At 40.8% G+C, this 26,129-nt stretch overlaps 2 protein-coding genes across 3 annotated transcripts in view; one reads left to right on the top strand and one right to left on the bottom strand.

Moving 5' to 3' along the window:
- Positions 1 to 6,962, bottom strand: part of LOC143295426 (uncharacterized) — a 30,699-nt gene extending 23,737 nt beyond the window's left edge. The window contains exons 1-2 of the mRNA XM_076607117.1: positions 5,640 to 6,962; positions 3,902 to 4,177 (exon numbers count right to left, since the gene is read on the bottom strand). Coding sequence (XP_076463232.1) covers positions 3,902 to 4,177; positions 5,640 to 6,821 — 1,458 coding nt within the window. The 5' untranslated portion in view covers positions 6,822 to 6,962. The remainder of the gene's footprint in view (positions 1 to 3,901; positions 4,178 to 5,639) is intronic.
- Positions 6,963 to 7,262: 300 nt separating this feature from the next.
- The window catches only part of LOC143295430 (uncharacterized), a 32,109-nt gene continuing 13,242 nt past the window's right edge, over positions 7,263 to 26,129 (top strand). The window contains exons 1-10 of one of the 2 annotated variants that reach the window (XM_076607121.1): positions 7,263 to 7,359; positions 9,231 to 9,372; positions 13,486 to 13,696; positions 15,025 to 15,201; positions 16,493 to 16,717; positions 18,833 to 19,039; positions 19,881 to 20,263; positions 21,874 to 21,962; positions 24,096 to 24,329; positions 24,870 to 25,769. In XM_076607121.1, the coding sequence (XP_076463236.1) occupies positions 9,242 to 9,372; positions 13,486 to 13,696; positions 15,025 to 15,201; positions 16,493 to 16,717; positions 18,833 to 19,039; positions 19,881 to 20,263; positions 21,874 to 21,962; positions 24,096 to 24,329; positions 24,870 to 25,360 (2,148 nt within the window). In that variant the 5' untranslated portion in view covers positions 7,263 to 7,359; positions 9,231 to 9,241 and the 3' untranslated portion in view covers positions 25,361 to 25,769. Of the gene's footprint in view, positions 7,360 to 9,230; positions 9,373 to 13,485; positions 13,697 to 15,024; positions 15,202 to 16,492; positions 16,718 to 18,832; positions 19,040 to 19,880; positions 20,264 to 21,873; positions 21,963 to 24,095; positions 24,330 to 24,869; positions 25,770 to 26,129 lie in introns of those variants that run through there. The other variant, XM_076607120.1, reaches the window with a different exon arrangement.

Below are 26,129 nucleotides of genomic sequence, written 5' to 3'. Positions count from 1 at the left end.
GCAACAGCGTTTGTGCGCGCGTCTGCGTGAACGCACGGGATCAAGCGTGTATGTATTTCAGTGACCCCAAAGCCAAGACACGGTTTCATACATGAATATCAACACAGAAGGTCAATAAACTCAGTCGTGGCAACGTACGGTCACATGACCCGCTTTCAATGCAGGAGCAATAGATCTCAGTGTGCGGACATCTAATCAAAGACCCTGTGATAGCTTATATACACGTGTGTACAAGGGTCCGAGTCCTTGATCGAACGCTGCAGGTTGCACAGTATACCTTTATACGGTCTCCAGGCCCCACGGCAAAGACGCGTGTGCTGGTAATGCAGAACCCATTGGTTCCATTCAAGGCAGCAATATACAACTGTGTGGACATCTAACCAAAGACCCTGTGATTGCCTCTTTAAAGTGTGTACAGGGGTCTTTGATCAAAAGCTGCTTGTTGCACAGTATACGGTCTCCAGGCCCCATAGCAAAGACGTGTGTCACGTGCTGGTAATGCAGAACCGATTGGTTCCATTCAGGGCAGCAATATAACACATTTTAAGTTATTTACGATGATGAAATCTGTCGATCTCTTTTAATCCTTTCGTCGGATCCTCAATGGATTTGTCCTCACCTGATCTCTCCTCACAAACAAACAAAAACAAAAAGTCAAAAAGGGTTTTCCCGCCGCGTCCGTCCCGGTGGAAAGATAGCCCCGGCTGCTAGATTAATTGAGATTGGAGGAGGAGGAAGAAGAAGAAGAAGAAGAAGAAGAAGAGAGAGAGAGAGAGAGAGAGAGAGAGAGAGGGAAGATCGATAATGACACTGACGCATTTTTTTAAGGCCAACATTCAATAGCCCTCCTGTCAACGTGGCACATATCAATATCATACACCCCCCCCCCACCCCCCACAAACAACAACAACAACAACAACAACAAAAAAGATGAAGGAGAAGGAGAAGAAAAAAGGCAACATGTCAACTTTGAAATAAACAATCAATATATGAAAAGAAACCCCCCCCCCCACAAAAAAAAAAAAAAAAAAAAAAAAAAACCACACATAAAAAAACAAAAAAACAAAACAAAAACCCAATCAACAACAAAAACAAATAAATGTTTATGCTACCATCCAATACACTGACAAAGATCACAATCTATAGCATGTGTGAATATCGGTGGCCACGGTATTGGATCTAGTTCGATGACTGAGATGGCTAATTTTTGGCGAATACGCTGGAGTTATGTAATTAGCTCAGGAACTAATCAGTTGTTTGTCATCCGAAGAAAGTATTTACTTATGGAGAGAGTTGTGGAGAGATAATGTGGGCTTACTTGAAGCATTTTGAAAAAGTCACATGTCAATCGGATATCATCATAACCTGTGTTGTGAAACAGGAAACGCTTTTCATCTTCAGGTGCATCTGAGCATATGGGACACAGAGTATCAACTGCAAAAGATTCGACAATACACCAGTTTCTACTGGTGCGCAGGCCAAGAGATCTCATTCTAAAACGAGCAAACATGGATCTTTGCCACTTATTTGTCAAACTATCAAAATGTTTTTCTGGTTGAAAAAAGTCGATAAAAGAACAATACCATTCATACCTTTACAATTTCTTCCAGTTGTGAATCCCGCCATTCCTGCGGCTTGAAACAACGCAGTATACTCTTTCCTCAAACTCTGACAAAAAATTCACAATATTTCCATTGACTATGCCAAGACAATACCAAAGCCATTAGTAATGAGAATATATTTCACTGATGTCAAAAGACTGAGTTATATTTTCCTTTTTCACATTGATCCAAATACATTTCAAATGCTTATTCTAATCAATGGTCGCTGTAAAAGTTTTAATCAGAAACTGATGCATTTCACGTAAGTACGAACATATAAAGGGTATATCATTATACTATATATCTTCCTGTTTCACCACAGCATAATTTATTTGATGAACGGAGATGCATATTTTACAGAGGGTTTATACAGCGTATGTATGGATTTTTTCCCCATCTGGTAATTATTCTTAAGTCCCCAAACTTCTGCTGCATAGGTTAGAATGTGTTCGATTTCAGTTGACTGTCAAAGACTTTCTGAAACAATGAGAAGTCATCTGAATCCAACTGTCTTCAAGATCTCTAAGGTAAATCAGAGCTGGACACAGACAGGCCACAGAGACTAAGAGAGCTTCTTAGACAAAGCAAACATGACATATTATGTACAGAACAGGGTGCACCATAAATACCGACAGACACACACACACACAAAACAACAACAACCCACAAACAAGCAAACAAAACCCAAACCAGAACACGAAAGAATTATGGAAAAAAAACAAAGACACAAACAAGCAAATGTCTTCAGGCTGTACACCTTTAACAAGTATACGTGATGCTTGCTGCAATACTTCAGAAAAAAGAAGAAAACAAACAGAAAACAAAACAAAACAAAAATGAACACACAAAAAAAAGAAGAAGAAAAAAAAGGCCACCCCCCAAGAACAAAAAACCAAAAATAATACAAAATAAAAAACAAAAACAAAAACACATCACATGTAATCAGACGAAAAGCAAACAAAAAGAACAATGTATCAAGACTGACTGACGCATAGGAAGCTATTTCATTTTCTTGTTGTGGCCTCAAAAGTGGTTTCTGTGGAAAATTGTTGAAATACAGTGAGCCATCAGATCGGCAGAGTTTGATTATTCTTGACTCACTGTAACGTGGATGGTCATTGTACAATAAGTGAGCGCATTGGGTTTCGCTGCTGGTCAGGCATCTGCTTGGCAGATGTGGTGTAGCGTATATGGATTTGTCCGAACGCAGTGATGCCTCCTTGAGCTACTGAAACTGAAACTGAAGCTGTACAATGCCTATGTCATCGTGATTCAAAAAAATTTTTTTTTACTCTCAAACCCAACTTCAGACTTGAGCTCAGTGGTTTGAATCACAAATGCATGCATGATGTTCCCGCGCAAGTCTGTCAGGTCAGTTTGTGTGTAGACACGGAGTAACAATGCATTACCATTTTGCCTGTTTAATGAATTTTTGATGATATAAATAAAGCAAGGAAACAAATATGCATCCAAACACAATTTCTCCGAGCGTGCATATGCATTTATCTTCACACACACACACGATCACATACACTGTTACACACACACACACACACACACACACACACACACACACAAACACACACACACACATATGCACACCATACACACATGGAGTTGTGAGAAAGACAATGAGGGGACAGAGAGAGAGACAGAGACAGAGACAGAGAGACAGAGAGGGAGGCATAGATAGTCAGTATGACAGACTAAGTACATCCATGATGTATGTATGTATGTATATGTATGCATGCATGTACACATGCATGTACGCATGCATGTATGTAAACATGTATGTACGTAAAGATCCATGTATATATGTGTGTATGCATGTATGAATGTAAACATGTATGTACATAAAGATCCATGTATGTATCTAATATGTATGTTTGTATGAATGTGTCTGTCAGTCAGTCTGTCTATCTGTATAATTATATATGCATAAGTTATGAACTTACACAGACACAAACACACGCAAACAGCCACCCTCAACTTCCCCCTTATCCCACGATACATACATACTCCCTTTTACCCACACCTAACACACAACCTTCTTCATTCTACCCATCCATAATCCCCCCACCCTCCCCGACCCCCCTTACTTCTCACCCACAAATCACACCCCCAGTGTCTCTCACACTCTCAAGAATCTAACAACACAGGAAATATTCCTAGTTGGGTGTTGCTAGTAAAGTGATGCACATCTATGACTGGTGAAATTTGCTTTTGAATACTGTACCAACTTATGTTAACTACTTACTTAAGGGTTCATGACAGTAAAATTCATTCTTTTCTGTTCTCACCTGCAAGCTCTTCTTCTTCAGATCTGCTTTCAGGTTCTGAGCCAGGCGCACATCCGCCGGGTCATAGATGAGGTACACCACATCTGGCTTTGCCCGTTGAGCCCGAGCACGTAAGTGCCAGTTATCGGACTGTTTGTGTTCTTTGTCCAGCGTAGCCAAAATCTGCTGCATGATCTTCTTCCGCACCACACGGCTGTCGATGCTCAGCTGTGACACCATGTCACGGTCTGTCAGTGACATGAGTAAGAATCCATCCACCATCGCTTCGGCAAGGCTCTGTAAATCAGAGGGGGATAATTCAGTTTCAGTTTAATTAAGTGTCAAGGAGATACATGTCAAAGTGTGGACTGATCCACATAAGCTACACCACATCTGCTGAATTCAGATTAAAATGAATAGGAGGAGATGTCCGTTTTGAGCGTCAAGATGGTGTCAAAGTGTGTTGACTGATCCAAATATATACCCTAACCACATCTGCTTAATTCAGACTTAAATAAAATTAAGAAGTGGATGTCTGATCTACCCTCAAAACCCAAATGTATACCCTAACCCCATCTGCTTAATTCAGACTTAAATAAAAATAAGAAGTGGATGTCTGATCTACCTTCAAAACCCAAATGTATACCCAAACCACATCTGCTTAATTCAGACTTAAATAAAATTAAGAAGTGGATGTCTGATCTACCCTCAAAACCCAAATGCACTACGTTGTGATCCTTGAGGAAGAAAAAAAAAAGTGTCAGAAAATGGTAACGCATAGTGATTTCTAGCTAGCTAGATGGGTCACTCATTCAGACCTGTGAATGTATTCACTAACTGGGTCTCCTCTCCAGTTTGTTGCTAAATATGTCATTTGCTATTACAATCAATAAATCAGCAAATCAACTTGCCTATTGTCAAACCATCCAACCAACCAATTAATTCGACAACAAAGAACTTAACTGACATGACATTTTATGTTGTTACTAGTTATAGGCTGACTAAGAAATTGAATTTAGGCTGAATACTGAACCTGGATAAAGACTATGGATATATATTACTATTATAAATGTGTATTTTACTGAAGTAATTGTCATCTTTTCAGTTTGCTAAAAATTCATAACTGTCCAGGTGATAATTGTACAAAAGTATGCACCAACAATTGCATGACACTATGCAAACAAATATTACTGCAGGATAATGGTGTGAAACTGAGCTCTGACAGCAAGGAAGTAAGCAATCAGACCAGCAAGCAAGAAAGAACCCAAACACAGACATTCACACAGACACAGACACACTCATACACATGAACATTGTCATCATTATCATTATCAATAACAGTCTTCTTGCTACGATGAAGGTCATCACTATAATTAGGCATAAAAAAGAGAAAAAGTTAATGTTTGTGTGTGTGTGTGTGTGTGTGTGTGTGTGTGTGTGTGTGTGTGTGTGTGTAAGTGAGAGAAGAGAGAGAGAGAGAGAGAGAGAGAGAGAGAGAGAGAGAGAGAGAGAGTATTATTGTCAGTACTATTATCACACATATTATTTGTGTGCCATCTGAACAAAGATTTGAGACTGTGCTTGTGAAACAACTTGTACCTTTTTGATCAAATAGTAAACCCCAAATATAAGAGAAAACAAACTCTTACATAATCATCGACCCAGTCACACAAAGCATACACTCTCTCCTTATAGCTGCGAATGCACTGTGGACCTGCTAGAAATAAAGCTGTGCATGAATGAACACTAATTGACTCACCTGTCTATAGAACTCTTTGATTCCTAATTGGAAGAGCCATTCCTGGAGATCAGCAGCATTCCACTGACAAATCTTTTTCTTTTTATACTCTCCAGTGAACTCCGTGTCTGGTGGAGTAAAAGGCATGGGAGGTGCATTCACTGTAGCAAACTTCTCCAGTTCTTCCATGATTGCACCAATGAGAATGGATGTTTTCTCAGCTGCTGATTTTTTTATGTGACTTTCAGTGGTGAGGTCTACAGCTGTGGTCATAACCTGCAGGTACTGTTTAGGAATTTCCGCATTTTCAACCTGAGAGAAGAGAACAGAAAACACTTTGATGGAAGTTGGATCCATGCTTTGTCTTTCCAGAAGGACTTTGCCCTCGTACAGTGATACTGGGCAACTGAAGTAGCTATCGGAGAGGATCAGGATCGCGGCACGGCACTTTTCAACAGTTTCCATGCGAAGAGAAAACCAGCAAGGACTGTCAGTGTTTTTTTCATCTTTGTCAAACCAAATGTCTTCAGCCAGATTGTTGTCTTTCAGTTGACGCACCATCTCAACCACAAACCGACGCTCAAGGAATCCTGCATCAGGTGAATAGGATATGAATATTCCTTTCTTGATTCGCTTGTTTCTTGGTGTCTGTGACACAGGTTTCAGTGAGGCACTTTCTGATGATTTGTCTGGGTCAATGAACTTCACATCTTTGGTGGGCGCTTCCCGTGCTCTCTCAGGTTGTGATCGAATGTTAGAAACCGAGTCGTTGAAATTCACATCATCCTCTTTAATGTCATGTATGTTTACATTACCCACCACAGGTTTTGAGTGGGCGTTGTTAACAGAATTTTTATTGTTGTCGTCAACTTTGTCAGCATCATCCGTTTCGTCTGCTGTGAGATCTTTTTTCTCTCCACTGGTGTCGTCATCATTCTCAACCTGGTCACCATTCGTGGGACTCTCATCTGGTTTGGAATCATCGCCTTTCTCTTGAGAATTATCAGTCTCCTGCACGGGCGTTTCGTGTGGCTGGTCTGTCCCACCTTCTTTTACGTCTGTGATCTGACCCATTGCTGCAGTTTCGTTCACGCCTTCGGCTTTGTTCCTTCCAAGTTCGTCAGCTTCTGCCTCTGCCACGTTTGTTCTCGACAATTCGGCACCAGGAACAGTCCTAATGGCAGAGGCGTCGGCCTCGTTCATAATTTGTATTTTGACATCGTTTTCTACTCATTAAAGATATCTGTCGATGCTCTTTTCCACATCGAGTTCAGTCAAAGTCTCGTTTGAGGGCCGACCTCTGACAGCATGGCTTCTCTAGCAGCGCATAGAAACCAAACAATCGCCATTCAGCGACGGGGTTAAGATTGAAAGGTCAGAGGTCACAAATAGCTGCAGTTCTATTTCACTCCCTACATTCGGCCTTTTGAGCAATTGGTATTGCGCATGGGCAAACACAAACAAATAATAACTTATCAGTACTTTTTTAATTTAACGATTTCTCCAATTTGATAAAAAAGTTCACCGAAAACGCTTTTTAATAAAACTTGAATAGGCATTCATTTACATCCAGTAGGTTTACCTCCCACTGCGACAGGGTCGCACAAAGAAGCGAGTAATTTCTCCTGCGGAGCATGCGCGTTTGAGTTGGGTTAGGTTTACAATAACGAGGCAAGACTCAGATGAGTTGGATGCTTGTGGCTCATTGCTATCCATACAAACAAGCCAGACAACTTGAGAGGTATTGGTATAAGAGGACAGGCATAATCGTTCCATCGACTTATGTCAGAAATCGCATTTTTTGATTATTTTTTATTACTTAATTTTATTAATTTGTGACGGCAGGTTACGCTTGCGGGTTAGAACTAACCAAAATGGCGGGTATGGATTTATGACATCAGACTGCGTTGACGGAGCAGCCTTGTTTTCTCTCAGAAATAAAACTGCTTTAAGTTGACTTTGCAATCGTGGGTCATTGGGTACGTGCACTTTATCAGTTCTGCCATATGAAAGCAGTCAGGCCTTCCATAACTTTGATTAAGGTCGAGAAAAGAAACTTAGTATTTTGCCATCCCTCACACAGAGATAATGAGAAGCTGGCTTCGAGTGGAAGGCGCAGGAGATGAGGGAAGTGGTGGAGGAGGCGGGGTGGGAGAGTGTGATAAATACACAGTAGATCGCTGTGCTCTCGAAGTTGATTAGCTCTCCCAAATTGCGAGCAACAAGGGCGATCGAGAGAGGCAGAAAGTGCGAAGCAGCAGGCTTCTTTTTTCGATATTTTGTATCATATTTTTGTCTTCTTATTGTGCACACGGTGGCACTTTATGCTAAAACACGACATTATCGCAATTTATTATACAGTATTTGGTTGTAGCAGTGGAGGTTATCAATTGAAGAAGTGGCACATGTTTTGTTGCTTTTGTCCATGCAGATCACCTTTGGCATTGCTCGCGATTTTGCTATGCGCATGCGCAAGATCCAAAATGGCCGCGGAAATCTCCAGTGGTCTATATGTTGAATGAATGATGGGGAAAATGGTGATGTGTGTGTGTGTGTGTGTGTGTGTGTGTGTGTGTGACCAAGCCACTCGGTTACTCATGAATAAGGTTGTAAATTGATTAAGGGCATGAAATGAAAGATGCATCAGTTGGAAAAAAAGAGGAAAAAAGCAGTAGGCAGTAACTGTTCATGAGAAAGAGCTCTTGCAAACATGAAACTGACCATTGTAAAGACAGCTTTTGTAAAGTTGTTTCACCATTATGGAATGATAGTGCACCAGACAACACAAATATTTAAGCAGGGCAGATTTACAGATGGGAATTTAGTTCGTTTACAGCCAATAACATGAAAACTAAAATTGTGAATTGAAATAAAAGTACAAGACTACAACAGTGGAATGCTGAGTGAAAGATTGTAAAGATCAGAGTTCAGAGTTTGGTTGCTCAAGTGATCTTTGTTGCCCATTTTTTACTCAATGGTAAAAAGTTTTTGGTCTTCAGAATTAAGTGTAGACTGGAAAATTATCACATACTTACCACTGTTATATTAAACCACTGCTAAGATTACTGGTATTCTCCATCCTTGTTCCCCAAAGAGTAAGATAGACTGCATTAAAAAGGATTAAATGACTGAATGGAATCAAGACCCATGTTTAAAAACCAGTTTTAATTACACATACTTAACCGTGACCCAACTAGTGCAGACTCCGGCAGGGGTCTGACATTCCTGCCTGTGCAAACTACCATCCGTCTATGCGGAGTACAAGCAGAATGATACCACTTTCATTCAGACAAACCAGCTTTCTCCATCCCCACTGTCACCCCTACAAATGATATCCCTCCTACCCCCCCTTCTCCACTAAAAACAAACCCAACAAACAAAAAATCACCTTCCCCCAAACTCATGTCCAGTCAGCAAGTACCAATGACTAGCATGCAACTATTACATTTATGCGCTTGGAGCTTCTGAGATTTTGGAAGATGATTTGGTGTGTGTGTGTTTTGTGTATATGGTTGCTTTGTTCAAGTGTAAATGAAAATATACCTCTTCAGTGGCATTGGCAGTATTGGCCAGCAACCCTGACTGTTTTGCCGTGTTATGTGTCTTTTTCAGTGACTACCGTTATGGCAAGGCATTGTGTCATTGCCAACTGCAGTAATGGTAGCTATCGACTGATGAGGTGGAAGGAGAAAGAATGCAGTATTCACAACGATTTGCATGGATCCGATGTGTGCACATGTGAACCACCTTTCAGGTATACAGGCGCGCGCGCGTATGTGTGTGTTGTGTGTGTGCTTAACCCCTTCAGTGCCAGATAATTTTGTTATGATGTTCTCTCTTCTTGCCAGGGAATTTTAAGGAATCGGGGGTTGTAGATAAATGTTAAATCTAGCGCAAAAACTGTAAGAGATGCAGAAGAAAGCGAATGTTTTTGTGCAAGGAAAATGAATGTGGATTCTGAATCTGTGCTTTTTCGCCAATTGTTTCATTGTAGATTATTGTTTCTTTTTCCTCAAAAAAAGGAGAACTGTGGAAAAAGAAACACTCTAGTAATGAAGCCAGGACAAAGCACCAACAGGTGAACAGAGAAGTCAGGACGAAGATGAAGGCAGCCAAAGAAAACTGGATAGAGGAGCAGTGCAAAGAAGTTGAGAAAGGCATGGAAGCAGGGAACAGCAAAAGGGCCTATAGCACCCTCAAGACCCTCACCAAGACTAGCCAGCCAAGATCAGCTGTCATCGAAGATAAGGATGGCAAGCTACTGACAGATAGCGAAGAAGTCCTGAAGAGGTGGACAGAATACTGTGACGGCCTCTACAACTACCAGCTCAATCCAGACTCATCTATATTGCAGGACAACCCACGATCCACAGACTGTGAGGAAAATCTCCAAGTATTGAAGGAGGAGGTTGAGGCTGCAATACAGAGTCTGAAGCCAGAGAAATCCCCAGGAGTGGACAACAACCCATCTGAGCTTTTGAAGTACGGAGGAAAGGAGACCACAGAAGCACTAACAATGCTATGTCAGAAGATCTGGACAGAAAAGAAGTGGCCAACAGAATGGACCCAATCGCTGGTGATTCCTCTACCCAAGAAGGGCAACCTCAAGCAGTGTCAAAATTACAGGACTATAAGTCTAATTAGCCACCCAAGCAAAGTCATGCTCCGCATCATCCTCAACCGATTGAAATCCAAGGCTGAGGAGCTGCTATCAGAAGAACAAGCAGGCTTTAGAAAAGGGAGGAGCACTGTCGAACAAATATTCAACTGTCGAGTCCTCATTGAAAAACATCTACAACACCAAAAGGACATCTTTCACAACTTCATCGACTTCAAGAAGGCATTCGATCGGGTGTGGCACAGTGGCCTCTGGCAAGTACTGAGAGGCTTCAACATTGATGAAGGGCTCATTCAAGTCATCCAGGCCCTCTACGAACATTCCAGCAGCGCAGTGCTCCTCAACAATCAACAAGGACAGTTCTTTCGGACCACAGTCGGAGTCAGGCAAGGATGCCTATTATCCTCAATACTTTTCAACATCTTTCTGGAGAGAATTATGCAGGAGGCCCTTGAAGACCACCACACCTCCATCACCATTGGCGGTAGGCCAGTCTGCAATCTGCGATTCGCAGACGACATCGACCTCATGGGGGGCACTAACACCGAGCTCCAGGATCTAACAAACAGACTCACTACGAGAGCAAATGCTTACGGCATGGAGGTCAGCACAGAGAAGTCAAAGGTCATGGTCAACAGCACAACTAACATCAGTGCCAACATAACCATGAATGGTGAGCCCTTAGAAGAAGTGACCAGCTTCAAGTACCTGGGAGCAACCCTGTCCAAAGACGGCACTGCACAGCAGAAATCCGAAATAGGATTAATTCTGCAACGGTAGCGATGGCCAGACTGAACAGGGTATGGAAGAGTAACATCAGATTCCACACAAAATTCCTGCTCTACAAGTCACTGGTGGTCTCCATCCTCTTATATGGATGTGAGACATGGACACTGATGGCAGAAACAGAAAGAAGAATCCAAGCATTCGAAACCAAGTGCTTGAGGAGACTACTACACATCTCCTACAAGGAGCACAAGACCAATGACTATGTGCGGAACCTGGTCAGCAACCTTGTTGGGCCCCAAGAACCACTGCTGGCGACTGTCAAACGACGGAAGATGGCATGGTTTGGTCACGTCATACGACATAACACCCTCTCCAAAACCATCCTGCAAGGGACTGTAGAGGGAGGGCGCAGACGGGGGCGGCAGAAAAAAAGCCGGTCTGACAACGTCAAGGAATGGACCAAAATGACGATGCCAGATCTCCTCACGACAGCTGCCAACAGAATGGCGTGGCGAGCTATGACATCTTCCTCATGTCCCCCCAACGACCCCAGCGGTCGAGGGAATGAGTGAGATTATTGTTCAGGCATATCAGCCAGGTTATTAACTAATTAAGTTTATGATAATAATCAAAACACTTTTTTAACATTATTGTTTTACTGCTCATTATGCTGTTTGGCTTAAGGGCAGCAACACAGATCCGGCACTCTTTTCAGTTTCGGGCCAGTCTTGTAGGGTAGCCCAGGTGTGCTTCAGGGTCTTGAGTTCTATTTTGCAGCAGTTTTGGGCCAGTCTCTGTTGGGTACCCCAGATGTGCTTCAGGGTCTTGAGTTCTCTTTCGCAGCAGTTTTGGGCCAGTCTCTGTAGGGTGCCCTAGGTGTGCTTCAGGGTATTGAGTTCACCTTCAACTGCTGTGCCAGGTGTTCTTTAGCCTCCCTCTCTTGTGTCTACCTTCTGGTGTCCAATGAAGGGCTGTCTGGGTGATGTTACTTTGATCCCTTTGCATGACATGTTCAATCCATTTCCACTGCCTTCTCATGATCATGGTCTCCACAATCTTTTGATTGCACTGGCGAGTAGTTGTTGACTGGAGGTGGTATTGGGCCAGAAGGTTAACAGGAGTCTCCAGAGGTGTTTTACGTGGAAGGTTGACAGTTTTGTTAGATCATTCTTAGTTGTCCTCCAACAATCTGAGCCATAGAGCAGTATGGAAAGTGCATAACAGTAACACTGGTACATTTATTGGTGCTGTACTAGGGGATCTCCACATGTTCAGCATTCTGAAGCTAGTTATGCCCTTGCTGAGAGGGATTTTGATGTTGCTGTCTGCTGACAGTGCTGCCCAGGTACACAAATTCTTCAGTTGTGGGTAGGTCTGTTCTGTTTACTTGGACTGTTGAAGGTTTTGGGATGTTTAGTGTCATCAGCTGTTTTCTTCTGGCTGATCATCAGGCCTGTTATCTGTGCAGATTTGCTTAGATGGGTTGTCTTTTCTTGCATGTTATGATGAGTGTGGGAGACCAGTGTAAGTTCATCTGCAAAGTCTGATCTTCCAGCATTGAGAGGAGAGTCCATTGCATACCTCTTGGTTGATTTCTGGTGGTTCATCACATCACCCAGTCTATGGCCAGGCAGAATAGCAGTGCTGACACTGCACATCCTTGTCTCACTCCTGAATTACAGTTCTTGCAGACATAAAAATGAATAACTGACCCTACAATGATAAGCATGGGTTCAGTCAACATTGTCACCCACTCAAATTGATGTGTGCTTTGACAGCTTGACTGAACAAACATTGAATGTTGCTGTCAGTTTCATCTTTGGTGTTGTCATCACCTTTGTGTCCTAACAAATCATCTCAAAAAGGAGATCATCTCCATAGTTATACCTAACCATTATTATTTGCACAAGGTGCAAAGTTGTGTAAATCCATTGACTTAAACTACCATCTCTGGTTGACAAGTTTCTGGTGTCTTTTTTTTTTTTTTTTTTTTTTTTTTTTGGTTATGAGGCCTAAACCCTTTTCACTGGCCTGCCAGCTGGCAATTCATTACTTATTAAGAAGAAAGGGGTCTTCCTTCTGATGAATGCTCATTTGAACAATATTTTTGCACCACAGACAAATCAAGCTAACTGTTCAGTGTTGTTTTGCATTCATTGAACCAAACTCCAATGAAGGAAAAATTGGAATAGATGCAAGACGTCAGTGGACATCTTATAAGCACTGGGAAATACTTTATTTGGGATGTCAGGAAGAGGTACTGGCCTGACCCAACTCCAGTGACCTGGAAGTTTTATGGCTGTGTGGAGGACCTGCAGCGTACAGCTGCCTTCTTTGCAGAGACTGGGATGTCCATCTGATGAGTGAGAAGAAAGAGAATTACGTCAGCTGATGTCTTAAAGGCATGGAACAGGTTTAAAAAAAGAGTTCAGTTTTAATGTTTTGATTTGGAATCTTTTTAAGACATTCAAATATCTACCCTGATAGACTTGACTTACTGAAACATTATTTCTTCTGCAGTTTGTGGCCAATACCACCTCGCAAAAGGGAACCTGCACAAAGAGACAAGTGGAAGAGACTGATTAACCGAATACAGCCTGGCACCACCAACCAACTTCTCTCTCCTTCCAAAGATCAGAAAGTGTGTTCCAGACACTTTAAGGATGGCAAACCAACTGAAGCAAATCCTTTTCCTACTGAATGCTTAGGATATCCTGGCTTTGAGAGAAAAGTAGGTGTTACATATATAACTGTAAAGTGTGTGTGTGTGTGTGTGTGTGGGCATGCATGCATGCGTGTGTTCATGCATCCATGGTTGTGTGTAGAAGAGACTGTTGAGACTGGCTGAATATGAAGTATAGTATAGATGCTCAGCACATATCCGATTGACAGAATGAGATAGAAAACTTAATATTTTAAAGTTTAACAAAATGAGAGCAGAGGAAAGAAAATGCGGGTAAAGTCTTCCATCTTTATGAAAGTTACTTTCCTAAGAATGCTGAAAATAAAAAACAATACTTATCTTTAAGTTGAACTTGAAAGTACTTTCTTATTGTAGAGTGCAGTGGAGAAAATAGATGAAAGCATTTGTTTGAAAAACGAAAAATATTAAATGTAAATAACAGACAGTTACAGACTTGGAGCTTCCTTTTGGGGGGAACACACATAGCTTCAGTTTAACTGCACCAACAATTTGGAACTTTCTACCTTCCAGTCTGCATAACAGTCCATTTCTGAATGAAATTAAAATTAGTCTCAAGACACATTTGTTTTACTTCGCTATTGTAAAGAATCAGCATATTATTTTCATGCTTTCTACAATATTCAGTGCAGTTTTAGCAACAAGATTACTTTTCATATTTTCACAAAGTAACTGTACTTTAAGCTTGTTTGGAAAGCAATTGCTTGTGTGTAGATAAATATTTGTGGGTGTGTGGTGGATGGATTGTGTACAACAGTTTGAGATGTTTTGCAAACAGGAATATGTTCTGTGATTCACTCTTACACATTTCAAGTTTCCGTGTTTGTTTCTCAGTACCCATTCATTTGTACGCCAGCTGATGGCTATTGTAAACAATAGCAGTTCTGAATTCTTGGCCTTTGTCTCACCAAGAGTTGTAGTCCTTGTTGATGGATCTTTGGAGCTAGCTCCCCCTTCATCACTGTTTTCCTGATTAGAAATATAAAAGAAGTTGATAGATTTTATGAATGATTTTTGTCGAACAAATAAAACACAGGAAATTGCTAGAACTGGTTTGAAAGTTTCTTGTATAATTTCACTTTGTATATACAGAGTAGTGTGTGATGGTCAGTATATAATTTAAGAGATGAGATGATACTTAACAGGTACTTCATCAGAATCTGTGTCAGTCATTCTTGCCATCTGTCAATCTCGGGAGACATTTCTGATAGAGATTACTCGATTGTTGTTTCTTTTGTTATATTTCTCAGTCAGGAAACATGTGATTTACTTAATTTTGTCTTTCAATTTTTCTTTTTAATTTTACTTCACTTAAGTTATAAGAAAAATGTTAGAAGAAAGCTGACTTTTATTTGCAGGCTGCCAGGATATTGAGGTTCAACACAGAGAAGACCAATCCTTACACACCTAAAATAACTCTCAGGAATATGCAGCGTGCCAAGCCTTCCAGTGATACTCAGTCGAGCAGTTCTTCAAAGGCCACAAGCCAGACACCTGGAACACCAAAGGAACAACGACAGACAACTACCATAAATGTCAGTTGGCATTTCCTGCCTTTATAGTGCTCTTCAGCTGTTTTATGGTCCTGTCTGTGTCTAGGCAGATGCACTGAAATAAGGAGAGCTCCTTTCTTGCATTGATATGCTGTGAGAGGCTGTTTCAGTGGAAAGTGAACATTTTCATTCCCATTAATTTTTGGTAGTCTCAAAGTGAAACTGTTTAAAATCTGATAGAGACTGCCATATTTCATTTGTATGAACTTGTACAGTAACAGTCTGATTATTGATATATTGGTATACATTTTGCAAGACATTTAAAATTTCTAAGAAAGGTGCAGCTAAGTGGCCTCCATGGACGGTTGAGTCAGGAAAATCCCAAGGACTCGACACCATTCTAAAATGGGGCCTTGTAGCAATACCCTGATCACTGATGAACACTGGATCAGAAGTCCAATGCCTAATCAGTTTTGCCATGGCACCTTCTTAACCCTTTCACTTCCGAGTACACATATATCTGTGGTTTAGGGGGTAATTATATTATCAACAGTCCAGTCAGTTAATTGAATACGGTTACTTTTTGCACATAGTGACTGCCTTTATGCATGTTCAAAGCAATATTTCAGCAAGTTTTGGCTCGATTTGATGCCTTTTTTTTTTTTTTCGTTTTGTAAAGCAAAACGTTTTTGAGCATGTCAGCATGGCTGTCAGAACATACGGTACAGAAGGGGTGGCTAGAATTTGTTTGATTTTCTGCTCGTCAACATTAGCAACAATGAAAATGTGATAGAAAACGAAAGTAATGTCGTTGATCAACTGAAGTGATTCTGGTTATCCTGGTGATCATTACATGCTACAAGGTGCATCAACAGGAAGGGGGTGCCAATGGGGCCGTGTTAGAAGTAGGTATAGAACAAACCCAATATTTTAGCTGGAAACCGACCTTCATTTTGGGGTTTATATTCACTGTGAAACCCTTGCGATAAAAGTTTCAAGCCGGAATTTTGTTTACAGTGAGCTTTTGTGTTGTAATATTGTGTGATATGTTTGTGGGTGTTTGGGTGGGAGGGTGTGTGTGTGTGTGTATGTGAGTGTTTATGTATAGTGTTTAGGTTTAAAACGACATGATACAATTGATAGTGGAGGAAAACAACATAATTAAGCTTAGTTGTTGTGTTTGATACATTTGTTAATATTTTAGCACCATTTCCATCCATAAAGCAAACAGACGTGAATTTTCTTCTCTTTTTTAAATTTTTTTTTTCCTGAAAATATTTTGTTTATTCTTTTCTCTGTAAAAATCTGAGTTTTCTTGTCCCGTTTTGTGCAGGTGTCTGCAGGGAAGCAGCTGAGGCTTGCACAAACCACCTTCACCGTTGAGCAGATTGAATTGATTCGGCGGCTGCGCAACAGTGGGTTGACCAAGAAGCAGGTGGTGCTGGCATTTGATGCCTTTGAGAAGGTGGACGCGGAGCTGGGCAATGTGTACACCTCACCTGTATCGCTGGCCCGGCCCAACACCCTCCTCCTCAGGACTGTGTCCCAGCCCTCTCAGGTCAGAATCAAGGAAGATGGCAGATGCTTATCTGCCAATACAGTGTTCATGATGGTCTGGGTCTCACCCTTTTCTCCGAAGTTTGATTGGAAAATTGAGCTGAGCATCTTGTCATTCAGTTGAGATGGTACACAGAGGTTCTTGGCGCACTAAAAAAACCATTTAATTACACATACTTAACCGTGACCCAATTAGTGCAGACTCCGGCAGGTGTCTGACATTCCTGTCCTGTGCAAACTACTATCCGCCTATACCAATCCTTTGCAACATAGTGTTGTCCTCTGGCAAAATTCTGTAGAAAAAATCTAGTCTGATAAGTACACAGTTATATGCATTGACCGAGGCCTGACAAAGTGCGTTGGTTTTTGCTGCTGGTCAGGCATCTGCCTAGCAGATGTAGTGTAGCATATATATGGATTTTTCCAAAAGTTGTGACTCTGCCTTGAGAAACTAAAACTCATGTCAGTCAGCTTTGACTTAACCCATTGACTGCTGAACCTGAGTGAAGTGAGATCAGTGTTGCATGAATTTGAAGGACAGTTTGTACTTATTGGTGGTGTCATTGATTTTGTTGAACAAAAGTAACTCCACCCCCAAGAGGAAGAAGTCTATATATAGAGTTGTGACTGACAGCCTTTTCTTATCTTGGTCAGGTGACAGCCCTTCACTGATGAGTATACTCATCTGCAGCAGTCAGTTGTTTAAAAATGAATCTTTGGGAAACAGTATGTATGATTGCTGTTGTTAATGTTTTGTTGATTTTGCACAGTATACACGTACTGCCATTGTTTTGGGTCAGTCTGTGTTCTCATTTTTTCAAGTTATTTATTTTGATTATACATACAAAACTGTGACCCACTGGTGTAGCCTCTGTCAGGGGCCTTTGTTCCTGTCCTGTGCAAAATACTACAAACTTGGTGGAAGAAATTGAAAAAGAAGTTTTCTGATTAAGAATTGTGTCTTACAACAAAGACAAAAAAAAGTAATGACCCAGTTGTATGTGTTGCTTTTTTTTTTATGGCATCCAAAAACAAATGAAAACAAAAATGGCTTAAGATTTATCACTTTGTCTAAATTTTGTTTAAAATTTGCTTTCTCAAGCTCTCACACACAACATTACATACCAGTCAACAAATTCTGTAGAAAATTTGCTTTCTTTTTCTCTTATTGATTTATTTTAAGTATGTTCATGCACATTGGTGATCATAGTTTTCTGGCAACTCAGACATGGTATTTTTAAAAAGATATTCATTTTTGATGCACACACAAGAAAAGAAGAGAAAATATACAGACAGCAGGCAAGTTACAAGGGTAATTCAATAAGTAGGAGCACTTTGAATCTTCAGTATTCATTTAACAGTCACAATGTTGGCAGCAGAATCGAGCACAGGTGCAACATTTCCTTTGGATAACTTAGTTCATTTAACTCATGAACCATTGGGAGTTCACAGCCTCTGCAGGCTACCCTGTCATGCTGATGTAGAAAAACGCAGAAAAATATACTGAAATAGACCTGTTTTTCCTCCAAATTGACACGTGGACAGTGCCAGAAATACTGTAGAAGTTACTTCCCTTTGCTTGCGGTTTATTCACATGTAGGAACATGGAAACCATTTCAGTGAAACAAATTTTGATACCCAATTATTGCATTTTTAGCTAAAGAGAAACAGGCATCATTTCATTACACCTGATGACTCACATACTTACAGTGGCAGACCAAAAAAAAACCCCAACAAAAACAACAAACAAACAAATAAAAGGCATTGCTGAAAAGAACCAGCTAAGCCGATAACAACCCTGAATACAAATTGATCAATACCAAAATTTAAATATCACTTACTACAAAGGAAGGAAAAGCTTTAGCTTAAAATATATCAGCCTATATAAATAAGAGAAACTGAAACATAATTATGCAAATCTATCTGGTGATATCCTAGAATATACCATGAATACTAATTCTTGAAGATGTCCCAAAATATAAGATAAAACAGAAGAGTAATATATATATATATATATATATATATGTGTGTGTGTGTGTGTGTGTATGAGAGAGAGAGAGAGATGTATTTAAGCATGCATTTGTAAATCTCCCTTTATTCTTTGATCCACATACAGATTCAAACCTCAGACAGTCGGGGCCCCAGGCTGGTAGGCCCCCAGACCACTTTTCCTGTCAGTCTCCAGCATGCAGTGAATGTTCCCTGCTCCACAGCAAGTGTCCCTTCACCCCAGGTGGCAGCCACTCTCTCCACTACTGTCCATCCATCCAGCACAGTAACCCTAACCAGTCAGCCACCCCAGTCTGTGGTGCCGCCAGCAACGGTAACTATGGCAGCAACTTACTAACCTCTTACTACAGAGAAAGGAAAAGCTTCAGCTTGAAATATATCAACATATATATACATATATAAGTTAGAGAAACTGAAACAAATTTATTCAAATATCTCTGGAGATATCTCAGAATATACTGTAATTGCTCACATTCTCTGGAGATGTCCAAAATATAAGAAAAAACAATAGAAGAGTAATCAATCAGTCTGTCTATCTATCCATCTGTATCTACCTATCCATTTATCTATTGTCTCTCTCTCTTTCTCCATCTGTCTATAGCTATATCTCTATCTATCTGTCTATTTATCTGTCTAGGCCCAGCGCTCAGCTTATATCACAAGGTTGACATTAGCTTACAGTTGCGCCACCAACATAGTAAGAGTTGTATGATCAATGATTTCTCCACTATAGTAGGAAGTCATTTACAGCTTAGATTTTTGTGAAGGACAATGAAACTCCAAATTTTGGAGGCAAGATTGCAATGGCTCTTACAGTCTTAGTGCTGGAGCCTTGGGGGCTAGTTGGCCTTTGGGAACCTTCCCAACGCCAACTGTCCTAGAGCCCTCTTGGCCGAGAGAGTGGGGATGCATCTTGGGCAAGACACACTCCACTATTGTTAAATTCTAGCCCAGATAGTCAGAACATCAGATGCCTCCTCTGCTGTTCTGGTGGTCATAGTCAAACATGACTGACTATCATATATATATATATATCATATATATATTGTTTACGGTGTGTGTGTGTGTGTGTGTGTGTGTGTATAGAGAGAGGGAGGGAGATGTGTGTATGCTTGTATTTATAATTGTCCCTTTATTCATTGATCCACATACAGATTCGAACCTCAGGCACTCGGGGCCCACGGCTGATCGCCCCTAAGACCACTTATCCTGTCAGTATCCGGCGTGCAGTGCTTGTTCCTTGCTCCGCAACAAGTGTCCTTTCGCCCCAGGTGGCAACCACTCTCACCACTACTGTCCAGCCATCCGGTACAGCAACCTTAACCAGTCCACCGCCCCAGTCTGCGGTGCCCCCAGTAACAGTAACTACGGCAGCGACTGGGCGTGTAAACCGACGTTTCCCGGTGCGGGTGGTGAGACGGGTGAAGACGGAGAGGGAAGACAGTGTTCAGGATGGTGGAGGGGGCCTGGTGTCGCCCGAGGCCAGTGCTGTTGCCAGCGGTGGCATCAGCTCGGTGGATGTGGACGAGTTTCTGAAGTAAGTTGGGACATGTTGTTTGAAGATGCTTGCGTTGGTTTTAAGATGTTTTTCTGTTAACATGCAATGTTGTGAGGATCAGAGTTGTGATTTTTTCATTTGTGCTCTTGTTTTCCCTCTTACTCAGTAGAGCTGTGCCAATGAAAAAGGTTTAAACAAGAGAGGAAAGGCCTTCAAGACTCACTTGTGATACACTTAAAAAAAAAAAAAAAAAAAAAAAATCTAATCGTTAAAATGTGTTCTGTATTTGTTGTTATAAAGCTTCGGGTTAAAAAAAAAAGAAAGGAAAAAGGTAGGAAGGTAGATTCGAACCCTGCGTGTTCGTGTGAGAAGAAACTGTCTTACCCAATACACTATCGTGGCTCCTTAGCTGACGTTAAAAAATTTAACATTTAAACATGCTTTCTTAAGGGCGATAAATTGCAGTGAGAACGCTGTTTAAATCATATTCTGGTGTATCTTAGGCATTCAAAAAATCTTTAAGGGCAATTAAAAATTCTTAGTCTGTGGTAAAGGAGACGTGGCTATCACCCCAGTCACACTGCAACATTTAGCCGTTTTCTCTGGATCTAGATAGATGTACAAGTTTAGTTACACCTGCCGGGAATGTATGACACGGTCGATTCAATTTCTCTTTTATGTTCATTCTAGTTTTACAGTTTTAAAGTTGATATGAAAATTGAGTATTTTGTTAAACTAAACGCGCTTTGAATATGTATGCATATGTGTACGCAATTGATTTTTGCCCATGACCTTCAGGGCTCAACCAATAGATCTATAAAGTCCACTTGTAGTATTGATTTTAGTATTTTCCTTAAAGACCACTTGGGCGAATGAACACAGTGAAAGCCCTGTACACTGAGAGTAAAACACACAAGCTTTTTATCTATTGAGTATAAAATCAAAATGTAATATTTAAGATGAGAAAGATCAGTTTAAAGCAAATTAACCCCCCTAGCATTAATCACAGATTAATTTCCCTTTTTTACCATCTGCACCAAAGACATGCGCCAGAAATATAACTTCCATGCATAGCAAAAGAAGCTCCTGTTTGAACAAAAAATGATAAAAAATGACTGCTCTTGATGCTGTGTCAGAATATCAGATCAAAGTGCCAAGTTTAGAGAATAAAAAAAAAATATAAATATAACAGTAAATTCAGTTTGCATATAATTTGGCTTCTTTTTAAAAAAACATTTGTGCCCATCCCAGATGTGCAATATTGTTTTAAACAAGATGACTGGAAAGAACTGAATTTTTCGTATTATGCCAAATTTGGTGTGAACTGACAAAGTATTTGCAGAGAAAATGGCAGTGTTAAAGTTTACCACGTACACACACACACACACACACACACAGACAACCGAACACCGGGTTAAAACATAGACTCACTTTGTTTACACAAGTGAGTCAAAAAGGAAAAAAAAAAAAAAAAAAAAAAAAGAAAGAAAAGTTTATGCTTTTTTTCCAGTTGTTTAGTGTTTTTATTTTCATCATAACCAATGTTCATGCTTTTTTTACGCTTAAATTGATTTGAATGCAGTACTAACTATAATGAAAAAGGAGCAAATACTAACAAGTATCCTCATGATACCCTATTTGTGTTTCAGCAAAGGAACTGAGAAAATGCTAGAGGAGATCAGTGAATTTCTGTTAGCACATCCTGATTTGGCACACAGTGATATTGCTGAAGCTGCAGGTAACGAGACTGAATCTGTGCTCTTGACTCTCTCTTTTTCTTCTCCTTCCACAAGTGTTAGCTGTCAGTGCCAACAATGTTGTCATTGTAATGCTCATTTGTCTCGTCAGATTTTTCTGTGTTAAATTCGGACTGCTCACTAGGGAGAACGTGTAACTACAGTACTGTACAGCGCTATACTCCAGTTTGTGAAGCTGTGGCCTGGTGTTAATGCATCCTGGGGAAGTGAGAGAATCTTACCACGCAGGATTGAATCTCACACTCTTCAGTATTTTCTACTACTCCAGTAGACCTTGTGTAGTGGTCTGGATACTAGTCATTTGGATAAGACAGTAAACCAGTGTCCCATGTGCAGCATGCTTTATGTGCACGTAAAACAATTCACAGCAACAAAAGGGTTGTCCCTGGCAAAATTCTGTAGAAAAAGCCGCTTTGATAGCAAATTAAATGCACTTGCAGGCACAAAAAAGAAAGAAGGAAAGAAATAAAAAAGGTGGCCCTGCATTGTGGCAACATGCTTTCCCAAGGGAGGGTAGCCCCAATTTCACACAGAGAAATCTGTTCTGACAAAAAAGTACTACACTGCACTGCACTGCACCATTAGACAAGACAAGGCTGACAATACAATATTAATCCAAAATATGAAGTTAGAATCAGAAGATGTTTGAAAGTTCTGTAATGAGCATGACAGTCCTAGCATTTCTGGAAGATTTCTGTGTTGTTTTTTCTTCTTTTTTTTCCCTTCATTTTCTTCTTTTTTCTTTTCTTTTTTGACATATTCTTTTTTTTTCTATTGTCTTTTAACCCTTTCGCTGCCAGGAAAATAAGATTTAAGTGAAATCTATTTGCCAGGGTTTTTTCACAAAAAACGGGTATAAATTTTCAAAAAATTCTGTGCTCTTTGTTATTGGAGAAAGACCCATAAAAGTATATATTTTCTGAAAGGTAAATGAATGGAGAATACAAAACACATGCTGTTTTCCCATTTTATATATTTTTAGTGACATGCTGTTGTTTTGAAATCAGTGTTTTGTTTTTTGTCACATTTTCAACTTGTTCATTACAAACATTAGTCAGGTAATTTGCACAAAAACATCATATTTTCTGGACAAATGGATATCTGCAAACACAAAATCATACTAGAACAACCACAATATATATATATATATTTTTTTTAAGAGATAGATACACAATACATTGTGACTTCTCCAAGTGATACGATGGATGTGAGGCCACGCCCCCTCAGTCTGCACCCCCTCCTCCTCACCCCTCTCACACGGTCACTTGATTCAGTTCTCATCAGACCGCGTTGGCTGCGTGCCAAGAATATCGCTCTGCTGCTAATTCGGTCATCTGTCGTCTGCTAACATCTGTACAGCCGGCATCACTCACTGACAGTCGCATCTTGGCCACTCTCTTGATTACTCCCTTTATTTTCTATCAGATCGTCCTATAAATGTTCATCACTATCTTCTTCGAATTTACGCTTCAATTCCTTCTGAGCATCAGCTAAAGAAAGAAATCTTGGTTGATTTAGTTCGTCACGATCGCATGTCTTGAGCACGGCGTCAGTCCAACATTTTGTTGAGCGAGCGAGGAGAGAAGTCAGGCAAACACTTGGACAGTGACCCAACCAAAACGTTCAAATAAAGGACTGCTTCATGACGTAGATGGGGTTTCTAGCTATGAATAGAATCTAGAGAGATTCCCCAGGCTAAAGCTACCACTATTTTTGCCAATGAAGTGAATGCAAACCAGGGAAAAGTCAGAATATTTCGATGACGAGTTATCTCGTCATGCAGGCAGCGAAGCATACATGTTTGCCATGACGAGTTATCTCGTCATGCAGGCAGCCTAGGGGTTAATATATCTTCCTTCCATAGGCATGCTCCAAATTCTAAATGCATACCGCAGCATATAAACACATTGGTGATGGATTTAGACACATTATAGCGAGCGACCTGATGGAGTTTCATGCGAGCTTGGATCAGTGTTCTGCTATGTTGGTATACATACACAGATTTCAGTGAATGCCGACTGAGCTCTGATTCCAAGATAGGGTCCAAACTTCAATACTTGCCTTATTAAATTTTAAACAAATAACTAAGATATATTCTATATGTTTCCCTGCAGGTGTGGACTTGACCAGTGTCGGCAAGTTTCTGATAGGCAGTTTCTCAGCTCTGGCATCCCTGACTTTACAGCAGCTGTGTCTGTGGTTCCTCAGGGAGCACAGACAGCAGTCACAGCAGGAGTCGATGCAGCAGTCACAGCAGCAAGAGCAGCAGCAGCAGTACAGCATGAACACAACGACAATGTTACAGAGTGCTGTCCAGGAAGGGGCTGTGGTGACCACTGCTTTTGAAGGTTTGAATTAATGGTTTGTTAGTGTGCGTGTGTAGGTAGTTTATGTGTGGGGCATTGGGGAGAGGGGTGGGTGTGGTAGGAGGAGGATATGCAGGGTAAGGTTTAACTAGAAATTCCGTTTGAGAACACGCCACTGGGTTATTTTCAGCTCTTTTGTGGACTATGCTATCATTGAGCGCTTTGCAAAGCAGGTGAAAGAGCAGTTTGCAAAGCAGGTGATAGAGCGTTTACCAGACTGTTATTATGTCAACATGTGGGATTGTGACACTGGCAGTAATGGTTCAGAAATGAGAAAACTGATTGTGGTGCGCATGGTCATGGGCAGCATGAGTAAACTGCCTGAAAGGATGTACTGGTGTACACACCCAGTTCTAGAGACATCATTCTGCTACAAGATATAATTTTCTGCTTTTTTTCACTATTTTATATGTATACATTGCGTCTGTATGTGTGTGTTTGTGTGTGTGTTATTGTGTGTGTGTGTGTGTGTGTGCGCGTGTGTGTGTGTGTGTGTGTGTGTGTGTGTGTGTTACAATCAAGGTGTAGCAGAGGGACAGGATGCTGAGATGCAGGCAGATGAAGCTGATGAAGCTGAAATACAAGACCATGATGCAGCTTCAGCAGGGAATGCATCTGAAGAGGAGGACCAACCACAGCAAAACCATAATGCACCATCAGTGGGGAATGTAGCTGAAGAAGAAGAGCAAGCACAGGCTGATGCAGAACCACCAAGGAAAAGGAGGCGTGTCAAACCACAGGACCCTGTGCGTCTCAGCCATGCAGACAACCCACACAAACCTGTCCCAATTCCACCCACAAAGAAATGCCCACGGCCAACCAGGAGATGTGAATGCTGCACAATTCGTAGTGCCAAGACAAACACTTATATCAGGAGAGCAGAATCTACATACATGTGTCAAGCCTGCAAAGTCCCTCTGTGTATTCATCCTTGTTTCGACATGTATCATACCATCAAGGACTTTAAGCAAGAAATGAAACGTTACCACAACATAAATGACAATGGAGAGTGAAATTGCGCTGTGAAACTGTGATGTACATAGCTGTACGGTACTTTGTAATATCAAAATGTTACCTGTAGACACTGTAGATCATGTGGACATAAAAAAAACCATGTTGTGAAAATGTGACTAATTCAAAATGGATTACATGGTCATCATTTGGTGAGTGCATATATGTTTTGTTACATGTATGTGAACCAGTACAAAGCTGCTCCACTGTTGCGAAATATGGATGCTGTATTAGTGTATAGGAAACACATCAGACAGCTTGAGAAGTCACAGCACACAGAAACACAGAGAAAATCTTGTGAAAAAAGAGTAATACAACACAATACAATACAATATAATACAGTACAGTATAGTACAATACAATGCAATGCAATGCAGTACAAGCAGAGCAAGTCGACAGCTTCGATGACGACTGCCGATGCAGAGTCACCAGTACCAGAGGGTGGAGGAAGGCTGCAGTCCAGATCCCAGCTGCTGCAGTTTTCATGTGCCCCCACTGCCATCATGGATGCGGTTCACGTGTTGGATTCGTGAGCCACACTTAAGCCCACCAGAACTGACGAGAGTTGTGCAAACAGCCTTTCTCACCTTCAATGGACCTCCACCATGTGAGCCACGATTCTGTGGGTTCATGCGTTTTTCTTCCTTGTGCTATCTCTCTGTTTTATCGATGATAGATGTAAAATATGAGCTAATTCACAGTTTATACACACTGATGGACCATTGTCCAGTTGTTTACTGTAACACAGGCTTATTTTCTGTTAAACAAAAT

The sequence above is a fragment of the Babylonia areolata genome, chromosome 20 (genome assembly GCF_041734735.1).
Source record: "Babylonia areolata isolate BAREFJ2019XMU chromosome 20, ASM4173473v1, whole genome shotgun sequence".
NCBI classification, from domain to species: domain Eukaryota; kingdom Metazoa; phylum Mollusca; class Gastropoda; order Neogastropoda; family Buccinidae; genus Babylonia; species Babylonia areolata.
This window is presented reverse-complemented; position numbering and strand designations above follow the sequence as displayed.